At 41.2% G+C, this 15751-nt stretch overlaps 1 protein-coding gene across 1 annotated transcript in view; it reads left to right on the forward strand.

The window, feature by feature from the left end:
• Positions 1-15507, forward strand: part of LOC122835245 (protein kinase C-binding protein NELL2-like) — a 94898-nt gene extending 79391 nt beyond the window's left edge. The window contains exons 17-20 of the mRNA XM_044124121.1: positions 1339-1532; positions 6552-6728; positions 12124-12348; positions 14685-15507. Of these exons, the coding sequence (XP_043980056.1) occupies positions 1339-1532; positions 6552-6728; positions 12124-12348; positions 14685-14726 (638 nt within the window). The 3' untranslated portion in view covers positions 14727-15507. The remainder of the gene's footprint in view (positions 1-1338; positions 1533-6551; positions 6729-12123; positions 12349-14684) is intronic.
• Positions 15508-15751: the final 244 nt, after the last annotated feature.

Here is a 15751-nt window from a genome sequence, read left to right on the forward strand (position 1 = left end):
TTTTTAGATGGTCGTTATTGCAGCTTGGCAAAGTTGAAAGTCAGTGTTAGAAATTATCCTGGTAAATCAAATATTTGCAGGAATAATTCAGCTTAGTGGACAAGTAGCCGTCTGTTGCTGACCCAAAAAAATAAGTTCAATAAAAACTTTTTTCTTAGAAGTTTAACTTTGTAAAAGCACATTGTGTTAATCACATTTGAATTCAGAAATGATGTGGTTAAATTTAGAAACCTGTGATGTGCTAGTTATCCCAGGATATGAAGTAGAATCACTAATTTGTTAAAAAAACAAAAATTAAAGGAAAGAAAAACCTGCTGACCTGCTGAAGATATGGATGGATGGATCAGTAAATGGCCTCGTGTTTCAACTTATTGACCGAGTCATCAAGTACTGAAATGTGTTTCAAAAGTGACGACTTGCTGTTAAATGCTTCCTCTACTAAAAGCTTAAATCTTTTTAAAATCTTAACACAAAGTAGTATGTGCATGAAATTCAGTGAAATACATTGTTGTTTGCTTGTATTGCTAACAGCAGTTAGCTTGTCTCTTAGCAAAGCAATCGCTGCGACTCACTTGTTTTAAGAGTTGGTTAACTTGGGTTTTGTATATAATTCCCAGATTTTACATTTCCAGTTTCAAGTAAATAAACACAAATATATTTCTGTTCGGAATCTGCTTTCTGCCTAAGAAAATGTTCCCACGTCTCAATTTCAGAAATGTAGTTTCGAAATTTAAGAGGCAAAACAGCTTCTCTGACAAGACGTTCCGTTAGCTTCAATTGAATGCTTTTGATTCAGAATCTTTTTTAAGTTCCCCTTCCCCTTCCCCTAAGAGATATGTCTCTTTTCTTTCTGAAGCCTGTTATATTTCTTTTTTCAAACAATTTTTTTCCCAATTTAGCATATCGACAGACAGGTGGAGGCTGTCGGAAGCGAAACCCTCAATCAACAGAAACACGGAAGAAATGGCCGCGACAATTGAGCTGGTGGTGCTGCTCCAGCTCTTTGACCCCCATCTTAGCCGTCATCTGGATTTGAAAGGGCCGAGAAAGAGCGCACATTAAAAGCACTCTGAAATAAATAAATAAAAAAAAATTAAATAAAAATCCATGAATGATAACAACCTGTCTGCAACCTCTCAAAAGCAGAATTTGGCCAAAGTGGGTTTCTGGGTTACATTGCTGTCTGTGTTGCTCTTCTGCATCAAAAGCCGACTTCATTTCTTTTTGATGTCTTTTTTTTTTAATTATTATTATTATTATTTCAAACAGATCATGCACAGAAACAGCTTCGCCTGCACAGAGCATATGCATGATGTCATCCCTTTGTGCTCCCTGCAGATATTAACGAATGCAAGACGGGGAGGAACACCTGCGCCAACGACACAGTGTGCTTCAACCTGGAGGGAGGCTACGACTGCCGGTGCCCCCACGGGCATAACTGCACCGGCGACTGTATCCATGACAACAAGGTCAAGCACAGCGGGCAGATATGGGTGCTGGACAGCGACAGGTGCTCGGTGTGCTCCTGCCAGGTAATAAACAGGGCAAGATGGAGAACAGAGAGAGCTTAAGGGTAGCGGTGGGTGGAGCTCTGCAGACAGAGGGGCAGATGGAGGAGCGGGACATGTGTTCCCAGCAGGCGCGGGGCGCCGGGCCGCTACAATCCCGAGGTTGGGATAACCTTGTAGACAGGTTGATTTCATTTAAAGCAGCAAATAAAGCTGCCGTGGCTAATAATAGTGCCCCATATTGCAATCATAATGACAAATGTTATGATGGCTGTGGTTGTAATCACTGTAATGTTTAGAGGCCACTTGATTTTCATCCACAGAGGAAACATGAGGCGCATAAGTGGATGCGGGTGAATGAGCTGATCAGGTCACACTGATTATTGAATTTTCTAGAGCATCAAGTAATGAGATCAAATTTAAAGATGTTATAAAATTTAAATACAACAGAAAGATTCTGCCATTTTTTTCATGTTTTTTTTTTTTTTTTTTTTTTTTTATTAATCAGTCACTGTCAGTCAGCAGTTCAACTTAACGGTTCTAAAATACACCAAATTATTTCTGGAAATTATGATATTCTGCAGTTTGGTTCATTTGTAAGGTCACATCAGGAGCCTCTCAAGTCATTTGTTTCCATATGCATCTCAGTATCTTGCTCATGCAAAGCTGTGACATGTTAAATGTCGCTTGTTGCAAAATGTTAATCAACAAACTCTATGACCTTATTGTCTGACCCTGACCTGTGACCTTTCCCCTGCCACTGAACTCACCGCATGTCATCAGTTTGTTCTTTGGGGTGCTGGTCGTCATTGCATGAACGTACCAAAGGTTAGCTATTTAGTTATTTTTAGCATTGAATATGTGTTTAAAAATGGCGTTACTGGAAGAAAAATGTTTACATATTTAATTTTCTAAGGGAATCTTAATTTTCTGTGGCTGCACTCCACAGAAAATGTCTTTCTAAGAGAACCCTGCAGTCAACAGTATCAAACGCTACACTGACTCAAGTCCGTTTTCTGAATGCTAAATACGACTATTACCAAGTATTTCTACAAGAATTTTTGATTGATAAGTAATATTATGTACATATGACTGTAATTTATCAAAACATTATGACTGAGAGCAGCTTTTTTAAGGGCTGATTAAAACAACCTCAAAAGCCAGGGTTATATATCTATTTACTAAGACAAGCTAACCATATCTACGTGCTTTGCCTTTTGCGATGGTTTATACTGTATTTTTTTTTTGTTTTTATATATATATATATATATATATATATATATATATATATATATATATATATATATATATAACTGTGTCCCCTCTCCATTTCCCACATCTCTAAACAAAGAATAAGAAAACTAGTGGGAATCTGCTTTTTTTCTTCCTTGGGACCGAAGCCGTCCCCTACAGGGCCAATCGGCCACAAATGTCTCCTCCGTCCTTCGTGAGGACGATGTTCTCCTCCCCAACAACTGACATTCCACAATAGACTGTAAAACAGACAGGGAGAGTTATGTCTTTCTATTTTAATGGAGAAAAAAAGAGTACTTATTAGCATAGGAGCAATCATGACACTTTTAAGTGAATAATCGTGTGGCTCACGGACAGCAAGGCGTTGCTGTTCGTGAACTCTGTAGTGTAAACACGCCGCTGTTAGATCTTCAAAGGAGACAAAGTGAAGTGGATAATGTAAGTTCTTTGCATCAAATTATACTTCATCTTCTGCCTCTGTGGGGAAGAAAAGATTCACACTGTGGTTTGCACTCATTGGCAGTTAATAATTGAGCAGATAGTGTAACTGCATGTTCATAAAGCGGCACAAATAAATATTTTATATCACCAGTGGGTAAAATGAGTTTTATGTAATGTGTTTGCAGTGACAAACCCACAAAAAATTAACAGCTAACTTTTCCCCGTCCTCCGCTTGTACCTAGAGGAACGTTGAGCAGCGACGGAAAAGAGGGGAAGATGAAGCCCAGAACACGGCGAAGAAACTGCATCAGAAATCATAAATCAGTGTTTGCTAGGACAACAAATGCCTGTTTTAGGCTAGTGAGTCTCCAATCAACAAAGGTGGTAAAAGGAATTTTAAAAAGTCAGACACTATTTAGTTTACAAACCGATAAACTAAACTAAACTAAAAGATAGCAGGAATACAACAAAATGGTTTGGTTTGAAATTTGAAAAATGCCAAGTGTATGAAGAACTACAATGTTTAAACCTGGAGCAATCTGTTCAGATAACATCAGCTAGCTAGTGCCACATTATAATTTACTGTTTCTTCTCATAAGCATCAACAGTCTCTTAACTAATAGATACGTCAATAGAAAGAGCAAATTGTACAATCAGGCACACAGCTGCAGCTTCCTCTTTTCCTCTTTAGCACATTTTACAGTTTGCATTTGTCAGAATGCATTTGAACCAGTTCATTTAACAAACAAGTTGTGTTATTACTAATCCAAATTGTTGCAATTGAGCTCCATGATAGTCATTTAATTGTAGTATGTAACTCCTGTACTGCATGCGTTATTATAAAATGTCCTAACCGCGCGTGGGCCTTGATGACACACAATTGGTTCTGACAAGTTCAAAGTTAAAATTAATACTCATAAATAATCAGAGCACTTCCTCACATGAACTTCACTTCCGATAAACGCCATACAGCAAGTGGAGTGGAAACTCCACTTATTTAGAGGTCATCTCGCAGATTTCATGTTGAGAGATGTTTTCTAGTCCTCCGAGCTACAAAGATGCAGATATGAGTTCTGCAAATTTTCACTGGACATTTTCACTGCACTGCTGCTTCCCTTTTATGCCGTTATTTTTTACTTATTTAGAGGTTTGCATGGGAAACGTTTCCCCGTAATGCTTTTGTGTGCGAAAACTTGGTGAACAACGTGGCTTTCAGGCTCCAGCTAGCCTCCGATGTCGTCACCAAAGCAATCAAAAATAACTTTTTATTTCAACTTATGTTAATTTATCCAGTTACTTTTAATTCTCGGCAAACAGGGGAGATAGATGGGACATGACGGCGACGCTGTTTTGACGGACGAGCGGTGTGTGCTGTCATACTTCTGGACGTTTGATTGACTCAAGTTTCTGACGTTGTTGTTTTGATCGCTTCCTAACATCCAGGCGATGAGACACCTGGGAAGAGAACTGGTCCGGAAAAACTCATTCTGTCACCTCAGAGATGTTTTATTCCGTTGTTATCGGGTTGCGCCGCCGTCACGCTCTGAACTTGCAGCGTTTTACTCAACCTAATGCCGAGTGTCTGGGAGTAGTGGAAGGCGATTATAGTGGATTAGTGTCGGCACTGAATGATCAAGCGGCAAATTATTCATTTGATTACAAAGGAGCAGGACAGAAATGGCTCCCTAATTAAATGAGTTGTTTAATTGATTTGAGAGATTGAGGTGCTGCCTGTCAAAATTAGTTGCGTTGAGCAGATTAAAGGGGCAGGGGAGTAAACATGTTATTGTTTTGGAAGTGGTTGGACCCAGCTGGATATTAGTTGGAGCGCCGTCACTAAGTGATGGGGGGCGGGGGGAAAACCAAGGTCAAAGACCCCAGACAGTGGAAAGATAAGAATGTGTCCAGACTGAGCCTGTTCAGTATGCAGTAGACACTCGTTATTGAAAAGGCACATACAGCTGTAAAATCCATATGCATTTGCATCAAGGTGTGTTGTAACTATATATATATATATTTATATATATATAGCTTCTTGTCATGGAATCAGAGTTGAAACATTGTCCTTCAATTTTCAGGTCCGTACTCAAGACGTTTTTAATATTGGCACTCTTTATCAGACGGGAAACGATGATTTGATGGGTGTTTGTGATTATTGTGCCAGGAGGTTGTGTTTAACACACTGATTTGAATCATTATTTGGATGCAATCCTTGGACTTAAATTATTCCATCCCGTGTAACTTTATGGAAGAATCCCAGAATCAGGCAGTCAGCTTTGTTCTTAAAGGGCCGGTCATACGATGGAAAACATTACGTTGTGTAGGCAGCTTTCTAAAGTAGTAGTTGTTGGTAACTAATCAAATATGTGATTATATATAAATGAATTTCTCTTGCACATTTAGAGTGTGTATTTTTTTTTTTATATGTTCATTCAACATTTTTTTTTTTATTAAACCATCACATAAACGTGTCTGCGAATGCAGAAGAGCATTTGGCACATTTACATGATTATTTGTGGATCATCAAGTTAATTTATATAGAATTGTCTAATTTAAAAAAAAAAATGTAAACAAATATGCAGCCAGAATGGACACTATATACTAATATAATGAATATTTATACTTATAAATCAACATTTGTGCATCCAGTTATTGTTGGTTAGTTGTTGCAGCACCATAAAAAAAAAAGATTTGCGCTTGAAATGCTGAGCTAAAAACTGTGACATGTGACATTTATGCCCGTTACCTATTTGTATGTAAACTTCTTACTGAATCTGTACATTTAAAGAAACTTTATATCTCATGCATTTTTTTTTTCCAGTCAGTCAAGTCAGAGTTGGCATGTGACAAATGTTTGCACGACATTTCAGGTGTGGGCCTTGAATCTCGATGAAAAGAGCCAAAGAGTTTTGTTCTAGCAAACGGCATTGAATCGGTTGACGAGCGCATTCTTTTCATCGTTGTTTGTAGAAGTCTGCCTGGACAAAAGACGACAAAAAAAACAAATTAATAAATGTTCCGTTTTGCTTTAGAGACCTGTTTCTGCGTCTAGAGAGAAGAGGATTATTTGTCCAGAGGAATAAGTTAAAATAATTTAAGCTGTTTAAAGTTCACACTCATAAACACGTCTGCACCAGCTTTCATTAGATGCATCCCAGCCTGGTCTGGCTTTCCCCACACAGTTTTGGACAGAAACGTTGAAAGCGCCGGTTCTCTTTAACCTTCGCCAAATTATTTGTCATGCACACGTATGTTTGATGGCTCGACTGCACAAACGGCTTTGCCTTTTGCGCGTGGAGCAGTTTGACGGCGTCTGCGTGTTAATGTCTAATTGTGCTCCGCTCTCAGGCCGGCCAAGTGATGTGCCGTCGAATGGTGTGCGACTGCGACAACCCCAACGCCGACCTGTTCTGCTGCCCCGAGTGCGACCCCCGCCTGAGCAGCCAGTGCCTGCACCAGAACGGCCTGCTCACCTACGGCAGCGGCGACACGTGGGTGGAGAACTGCCAGCAGTGCCAGTGCCTGGTGGGTTAGAGTTGATGAAGTATCCAACGACGGTTCTCGTCAGAACGGTATTTTTTCTTTTTTTTTTTCTTTTTCGGGGCGACGGTGTGTGAAAATACAAAAGAAAAAAAAGAAGCGTTCCATCGGTGTGCCGCAGCGCCCACACAAGGAATGCGACAAATACCCCGGTCTCCATGGAAATGCTGATCAAGGAGTGATGTGTGCTGAAAAGAAAGTCAAGGAGAAATATTTTGTTGGAGCAGAGTGATTAAGAGGTGAATAGGAAAGTTGCGGGGAGGAGAAAATGAAGATTGGTTTTTGTGTGGTGCAACAAAAAAAAAAGAAAAAGGAAGTGATTGCTTTGATTTGTGTGAATACAATCTTTGCTGTAGTCCACGTTGATGGAATAACACGTTTTACTGAGGCTTCTTCCACAGTTGAGCATGTGAGTTAACAAGATGTATGCTGCTGTTGACTCAAGAGTGTTTGTTGAGAGCGACTTCCTTGTATTCTCCGGTGTGCTTTGCAGTCTGAGAACCCCTATTCCTCATGCCAAACAAAATAACACTGCTCACCTCATGACGCCCTCACAGTAAGGCTTACAATATAGACTATTTATTACTGTGCTCACATCTTCTGCTGTGCTGACCTTTTCCAAGGTTCGGCAGACGGACGTCGTTTGGACAACAGGGAAACAGTTTGCAGGCTTTTTGTCCAATAAAACTAACCAAACCAATGAATCTTTTCAACCTGGGTTGCCCTTCTGACCTTCTGGCCATGTGCTCATTGTGGTTGTATGCAAAAGTATTCATGTTTCTTGAACATTTTCCCATTCTGTCATCTTACAGACAGAAACATGTGCTGATAGAATAACATGAGATAGCACATTGGGCTGAATGATATCTGGTTTTCAACATAAAAAACAAAAACAAACATAAATCTGGAAAGTCTGCCCTGCATTCAGTCCCCCTGTTTACTGTACTGTATGTATTACCAGATTTTGCTGCTGGTCCGATCAAACCCATTACTTTACTTTGTGTACTTTTGCTAAAATATGTTTTTTTTTGTTTTTTTACTTATTTGTTAAAACTGCCACCATGTTGTGACAGTGTAATATGAGGCAGATAATCTCCTCCACCTTTTCCCAGTCTTAGAGCTGTCAATCAATCCTGTGTACTTGCTGCTCAATGTGTCAATGACAGGGAAGCAACTTACCATTACAAGAAAACTGTTCTTACCCGCCTTAGCATCCATGGCGGGATCCTTTGCGGTGAACCAGCTGCATACTGTAGGAGAGGTCAAGGGTCAAGTGAGTACACGAGGATGATTGACAGCAGTAAGACCCTCCTTCTGACTCTGATTGGTTGTTTCTGATGAACCAATGTATTTTTTTTCACGACAGTAGATCTACAGGGAGAAGGAAGAGGAACTCGTTTTTTTTTCACGGGTTATCTGTGTCATGCTGCCCCAACATGGTGTTAGTTTTAACAAGTATGTTAAAAAAACGGAGCTGGGAATCTCTTCTCCCTGAGCCTGGACCCACAAGCTCCTCATCGAGGCTCCAGATTTGCTGTGGAGCCTTGATGAAACCGGCCGTCATTTTCCTTCAGCTTTGTGGCCGTACCGCTACTTTGCCCTGATCTATCGTGTAAAACCCCAATTAAACAAATTGAAGTTTGTGGAATGTGACTGCCGCTGCATAAAGCAATGGCGAATATACGAGTCTTCTTCTGCTGAGTTCATCCCCACTTCGAATCACAGACAGGCACTCTTGCTTTTCTCTCTCTCTCTCTCTCTCTCTCTCTCTCTCTCTCTCTCTCTACTTTCATTCAGTCTCAGCTGCCTTTTAATAACAACCCTACTTGTAGCTTAGAAACTGTGACGTTTTCCCCATTCTGACAGATTTACCCTGTGACCAGCACTTGGCAATAACCCCACCTCACCCCAGCCCAAGTGCTCTCCTGTATTGTGCTGTTGTCCTGCTGCCTGAACCTCGGGGCCGCTCTTTGGATTTCTTACAGCGCACCATTACAGGAGCGCCTGCAAATCACAGCTCTGCTGAGAGGCAGCGGGGAAGCACTCTCGGCTGAAAATGAGATCGCTCTGCTTCACTCTTGCCGCAGCCGTGCTCACCGCAGGCACTTGTACGTGTTGACACAAACACATTTGAGAAGGCCGGACTTGCCTGTCACAACAGCAGCGCGCGCGCACACACACACACATACACATGCACACACGCACACACACACCAGACACCAGAACATACACATGTTTGGAAATGTCACCACGTCCACCAGCAGGTCCGCACACGACCCGCAGATGTCCAGGTGTCGAGACTGCAGACATTAAAGTCGGCCAATTAAAGTTCCTCGCATTTTCAGCACTTGAAGGAGAAGGCAGTCCCCGCTCGCTCCCCCTCGCCCCCACTGGTACGGTGGGGTGCAGTAGCGTGACGGGGACGTGAAATGAACCTTGAATGCTGCTACACTTAGGAGAGCAACGGCTGTCCAAACTCAGCGGGGACCTTAAAATACACAGTGACTCCAGCAGATGGGCAAAACATGTTCGCAAGATCGAGACATGAAACCATCTCGCCTAAGCACATGCAATCATTGCAAAACCAAGAATATGGCCTCTGCTGGCAGATACATCACTGGGTACAAGTTTTTGACCTCTTGCAACATTTTTGATGGCTTTTTTTTATTTTTTTTGTTGCTTTTTTTTAATACATTACCAATTATGATGACATTCTTTTTTTTTTTTTTTTTTTTATCTATGTATCCAAATACAAAACGCTGTTCCTTATTGATGATTTGATTTGTAAAAGTTACAATCCAAACCAGTCAGGCTCTATGTGAAAACAAAACCACCTCATTGCTAGGTTATGTATTACATATGATTAACCACATATTGTTTTATTTAGTTTCACTAGCCACACCCTAACCTGTTCTCTGCCACATGTGTGCCAAGCAAAAAACCTCAAAAGGAACTGTCTGACAGTACGTAAAGTTGTAAGAATATATACAGTAAGTACAGACCAAAAAAGTTGGGACACACTTTCTCATTGTATACAATGAGAAAGTGTGTCCCAACTTTTGGTCTGTACTGTATATATATGAAAACTAATGCATTATTGTCTCAGTCTACAGAAATTAGAGTACAGAAAACAAAGTCATTAGAATCCACTGGCATCTAACGCATTAATTTGCTTTTATCTAAACCAGTGGTGTGATATTATGTCAATAAGTGTGGCCCTCAGAAGATTCTCAAAGTGTCTTTACACCAACACAGCTCGTTTCTAAAGCTTTCGGACCCCGGTGAACAACAATGAAAGCTATTATCCATGAAAGATGGTGGCCAACCTACCAAAATTACTCCATGAGTGCACTGACAACTCATGTAAGAGGGCACAAAGGAACCCAGAACAACATCTGCGTCACCGTAGAACCCACTTGTCTCAGTTAGGGTCAGTGTTCATGTGTCTACAATGAGAAGACCTGGCAAAAAGAAGAAAAAAAAAGGCATCCATGGGAGAGTTTCAAGGCTAACGTGTTGCTTTTCATACAAAAATAGCTTGATGATCCCCAAGGCGTTTGGGAAAATATTCCACAGACTGAAGAGACAAAAGTGGAACGGCATTGTATGGTGTGTGTCCCGATAGATCTGGTGCAGAACTCGCCCAGCACTTCAGAAAAAGAAGAAGAAACGATGGCGGCGGTGAGATGGTGTGGACCTGCTTCGCTGCTTCACAGCCTGGGCAATTTTCATCAGCATTCTGCCCTCTGGTAGAAAATCCTGCTGGAGTGACCTGGAGCTAAATCGCACTATGGTTATGCAGAATGGGTGATCAACAGGCGACCAGCAACTCTTTCTCTGAGTGTTTTAAAAATAAAAAAATTAAAAAGTTTAAATGTTTTGGAGTGGCCATTTGCAATTCTGCAAAGAAGAGTGGCCCAAAAATCCCTCACGATCATGTAAAAGACTCATGGCTAGTTTCTGTAAACACCTACTGTTATTTATTTGTTCTAACTTACAGAGTTTGGGATATTTTGATGACTTTTTCTCTCATAAATAGAATCAGGGACTGCAAACTACATTTTCTATGTACTAAGTTTATCTTGGTGCGATATTAAGACGCGTTTTAAGATCTGAAACTCTTAAACGTGACAAGAGACCGAAAAGCATAAGAAGTCTGTAAGCAGTCTTTGGATTGGGAGGGGAGAGAAGTTACAATTTTCCACCCTGTTAGAATCAAGAGAGCATTAATTTCCATTAACATGCATGTGCGCTGTACTTAAGGTCAAAGCACAGGGAAAAAACAAAAGGAAACATGATTGTTTGAGCCCAATTCCCAGCCGGAGATAAATGTCACCAGTTTTTAATCTCTTGGAGGCATTTATTAGTATTCACTCTTGCAAACCGCTGAATGGTCCCTTGTATTTAGGAGGAGATAAAATCACGACGAGACACAAAGAACGGCGAGTGAAACGGCCTGTAGAAATAACAGAGAGACCGAAGCCCTGTCAGCTTGATCAGATTTCCACGTCGTGACGACTCATTACTCATTGTTCGCCAAATCTCAGTCGAGGGCTGCCAGTCAGGGGGCGGATCTCCCACTTTGGAGTGTTTTCACAGAGCACAGACATGAGGCGTGGGCATCTGCACTGTGGGAGTCTGTGTTCTTTACAGATGAACTATTTCCCTGCAACTTCTTCTAAAATGCTGATCCGGGCGATTTTCAGTGATATTAAAAACCCCCAGTGGGACGCTTGAATCCAGCTTCGAACTACGTGTTCGTGCTAGCATCTCCTGGCTTCTGCTGGGTTTGTTTTTTTTGGGGGGGGGAGTTGTATCATGACTAATAAAAGGCTAGTACGGGACATACCACGGGTTTCAATGTGGGGCAGAAGTAGGTCAGGCCACGGTGATAAAAAAAAAAAAAAAAAAAAGCACAAAGGTGCGGGGCAGAGGCAGAGGTTTGCAAAAGACAGAAAAAATTTTGGGTTCTCTCAGGCCAGTCGCAAAACCGCAGTAGGAAAAATCCAATACGAGGTTCCCGGCTGAAGGTTTGCCATGAGATTAATACGGGAACAACAATGAGACAATTAGAAACCTGCAGCGTTTACTTCCCCAGTCTGCAAAAAAGTGCTGACTTTGTTGGAAGATTGCTTTGCTCATCTATTTTTTTTTTTTTTTTTTTCTCGGTACCCCCCCATCAAGTCATGATGTTCCCTCTGGCATGCTAACGCACAATGTCAGGAGAAATATTCAAATTAATGACTTGTTTAGGTGACTTTTTATTTTTTTTTAAAATGTGGTTGCTGTATTTGCTGACTTTTTTTTTCTTTTCTTTTTTTTTTTTTTTCGGACTCTTTATCTAAATCGTGTGACATTTCCTCCCTCTCGCCCCTCGCAGCAGGGGCAGGTGGACTGCTGGCCTCTGCCGTGCCCGCCCGTGGACTGCGAGTTCACCACGGTGCCGGAGGGCGAGTGCTGCCCCCGCTGTGTCACCGACCCCTGCCAGGCCGACACCATCCGCAACGACATCACCAAGACGTGCACGGACGAGCACAATATCTCACGCTTCAGCGGCTCCTCCTGGATCAAACACGGCACGGAGTGCACCCTGTGCCAGTGCAAGGTGAGGCGCCCTGGAGTCTGTAGTGATTCACTTACTTCTGGCTGAAAAGGTTGGCGTCCTGCCATGCAGATTTCATGCCACGGGGGCAGTTTTGAGCGTTTCTAAGGCCTCGCCGCAGCATTTCATAGACCAACACATACAACTGGGGTATTTTTAAAGTTTTTTTGGATACTTTCCAAAAGATTTACACCTTACCTAATAATATTGTTTTCCAAGGAGCCAGACCTTTCTGTAATGGATAAAGCCTTGCTAGCCTTTTTAGCTTAGCATAAAACGGGGACACAGCTATCGCAGGATTAGGTGACGCTTAATTTGAATAAGACTGACACGACACCTAAATATGACATCGCACCTGTTATGAACACGAAGGAGTCTTTATGAAAGTTTACGACTGCTGCCATAGGGGCTCATTCAGTAAATAGTTACACTTTGTTATTACAGAATAATAAAGTGTGTTGGTAATTGCTCCGATAGTATTTTTCTACCGTAAAATAAAAATAAATACATAGATAAACCCCTTTGCACATCGGAAGCGGACTTGCATCTTTAAAACACCAAGTTGAAGTTGTGTAGTGTAGCCTATGGGCCCTTGAATATGGTTGTCTAAATAATTGACATTTTGTTATAATCTATGAATGCACTCCTTAAATGTACTAATTTAGATCGATTTTAATCTGGTTCACATGGCAAGAGTTTAAAATTGTCCAACATTTTGGTTCCGATTTTTCAGATTTCACCTGAGAACTATCACAAAAACCTCTAGGGCCCAAACGTGAGTTCAGAGTAAACAAACGTAGCCGACTTGGAAGAAGCAATGGCGATATTTTGTGAACTACATTTAAAGTAAAACTCACTTTAAACAATAAACTGTCTACATGGGTTATGTAGGGTTCTGCCTTTATGTTTCTGCGTGACTTTTTGTCCAATTCTTTTAGTTCGGCATTATTTTGGCCTAAAACCATCTTACTACCAGCCTCTTGGTGACCCGGTAACTACGTCCACAGAAAAGTTGTTGCAGCTCTGTCCAGACAGGATGGCGTTGCTAGCAGGTATTTAAATTGGTTCAAAGTCTGCACTTAAAATATGTCCTTCTACTGTCGATACAAGACGACAGAAACGCTCGCAGGCAGACGGCTCCATCTTTTATTAAATGGTCAGGTGGCGAAATGACTGGCGCACTCCTCTGTTCAGTAGTAAAAGAATCATCGTCTGATGTGACTAATAAGAAAATGAGTAAACATGAGTAAATCAGTGAGCTCAAGCTGCCAGGTAGAGTAGAAACTAGCCAGAACCTTCAGCGATCTACCCTGCTGTCTTTACGTAATCATCAAAGAAAATATGATGCTAAATAACTAGAAACATAAATAGGATCTTGCACACGGTGTGACATATTTTCATAAGGAACATTAGCATTTCTGCTGAGTGCTGTCCTATTTACTCCTTTGCTATTTTTCCACATTATTTCTGAATTGACTGTTGGTTCAGCCCTAATTAAAGACGGTGAACGTGTCGTCATATCTGTCTGCTCTCTATTACAAACAACCCTGTGCCTTACAAATGCATCGCAAATATACAGTTTTGTTAAGTTTACCATGATCATATTCTTTCAGTCAGAACTCCTGAAGCCTTAATGAGCCCTTTTCTAAAATACTAAACGGAACCTTTACCTGAAAGGTAATTTTATTTTATTTTATTTTTTTGTAAAAACAGAAACCTATTCTAAAAGAACGGCTGTTGACCTCTCATCTGTAGCCTCTGGCTCAGCCGAGACGCCGGTTCTACTCTGCGCTGCGTTACATGAGCAGACGTCTTTACACAATTCAATACTCCGAGTGGTAGTTGTAACATTTCATGAGAAACTGCAGCAACGCAACATTTGGACAGTAAATCAAGCTTCTCTGTGCTGTTAAGGCTGAACAGGTGATATTGTAACGTGGATGTAAATTGTTTGCCGTAGCTTTAAAGCTAATCCACTCATTCCTACCACTTATCGGAAACAAAAATGAATGTGGCAGTATTTCACAAGAAGAGCTTTACACCCAACTGACAGTCTCCTATTATTTTTTTTTACACGTAGCTTTGAACTGACATGCAGTTTTGTTTCGGCCATGACGATGGTGATCCGTGACCCGGTGGGCTTTTCGCATTTAAACTCCGGCTACGAAATTCCCCGGGATTGGCTGGTGGTAAAACCAAACGACGAGCCGAAGAAGCTCCAAATGTCAGCTTGTGCATCATGGGAAATTAGCAGCTGCCGCGTCTCCGAAAGACTTTGCCTGTAGGGTTCAAGTGTGACTGTTACCCTCCCTTCTCCCTCTTCTTTCTCTCATTTGCAGAACGGACACATCTGTTGCTCAGTGGACCCGATGTGCCTTTAGTCCCTGGCAGATCTGAAGGCACCTGTACAGAGATCTCCATGTACAAAGAAGAGAAGAAAAAAGAAAAAAAAAAAGTAACACGGCCCCCCTGTGTCTCCTCACCGTCCTCTTCACGGGGCCTGGGTCAAATAGTGTTTGCACTGTTCGGCTTGGTTTTGACCTGCTGAGCCAGATGATTGGAGGTTACAATTCAGGTCGCAGATAATTGTACATCTTTGACATTCAGGTTTTTGTCTCCTCTCAGTTTATCTTTTTTTTTTTTTTCTTTCTTTCCAGTTTAAAGCTTTTATTGTACGTTGCATCCATCACCTCCACCCATCTGGTACTTTGTGCACGTTAGGTGTTTAAAAGCAACCTGCGAACAGTCTGTGACCTGCACCTGTATCCTCGGACCCTTTATACCAAATGCCAAACAGACGACGGACTGCAGGTTCCCCCTGACCCGTGTCGCGCCTGCCCAAAGCGAACCCTTTTGAGCGTCGCAGATTACCCTCTCCAAAGCATCGCTACATGAATCTGTAAGATATTACTATTGCTGGCATGACTGTGCTTGATGTCCAGACATTTTTGCTGATTTCTATAATAACGATTATGAAAAACGAAACCTTAGATAGAGTGAAAACCATTAGCATAAGATTCTGTTGCCACTTTTAACAGTTGTCTGTATGATGTGGTGCTCGGTAGCATTTTGTTTGATTTGATCTTTTTTTTTTTGTTGTTTTTTTTTTTTTTTTCCAAGCTTGTTACAGTGTTATGGTGAAATAAAGTATTTCCATTTCCATTTAAGTTCCGGGTTTGACTTCTGTGTGCGTGTGTCATTACTTTTTACTGCGTGTAAAACGGAGCACTTGTTAATATTGTAGTATTTCTGATATTCAGTACGTCCTCAGGTCATTGTCTCTGCTCTAGAGCCACACGTTAACATTCTCCGTTATATTCCATCAATAATCTCCTCCTAATGTAATTAGGTTTAATTATTGATACGAAATGATATAAAAAGACTATTTTGCTCAGAACAGTTTCTC

The sequence above is a fragment of the Gambusia affinis genome, linkage group LG08, assembly GCF_019740435.1.
Source record: "Gambusia affinis linkage group LG08, SWU_Gaff_1.0, whole genome shotgun sequence".
In the NCBI taxonomy this organism is placed as follows: domain Eukaryota; kingdom Metazoa; phylum Chordata; class Actinopteri; order Cyprinodontiformes; family Poeciliidae; genus Gambusia; species Gambusia affinis.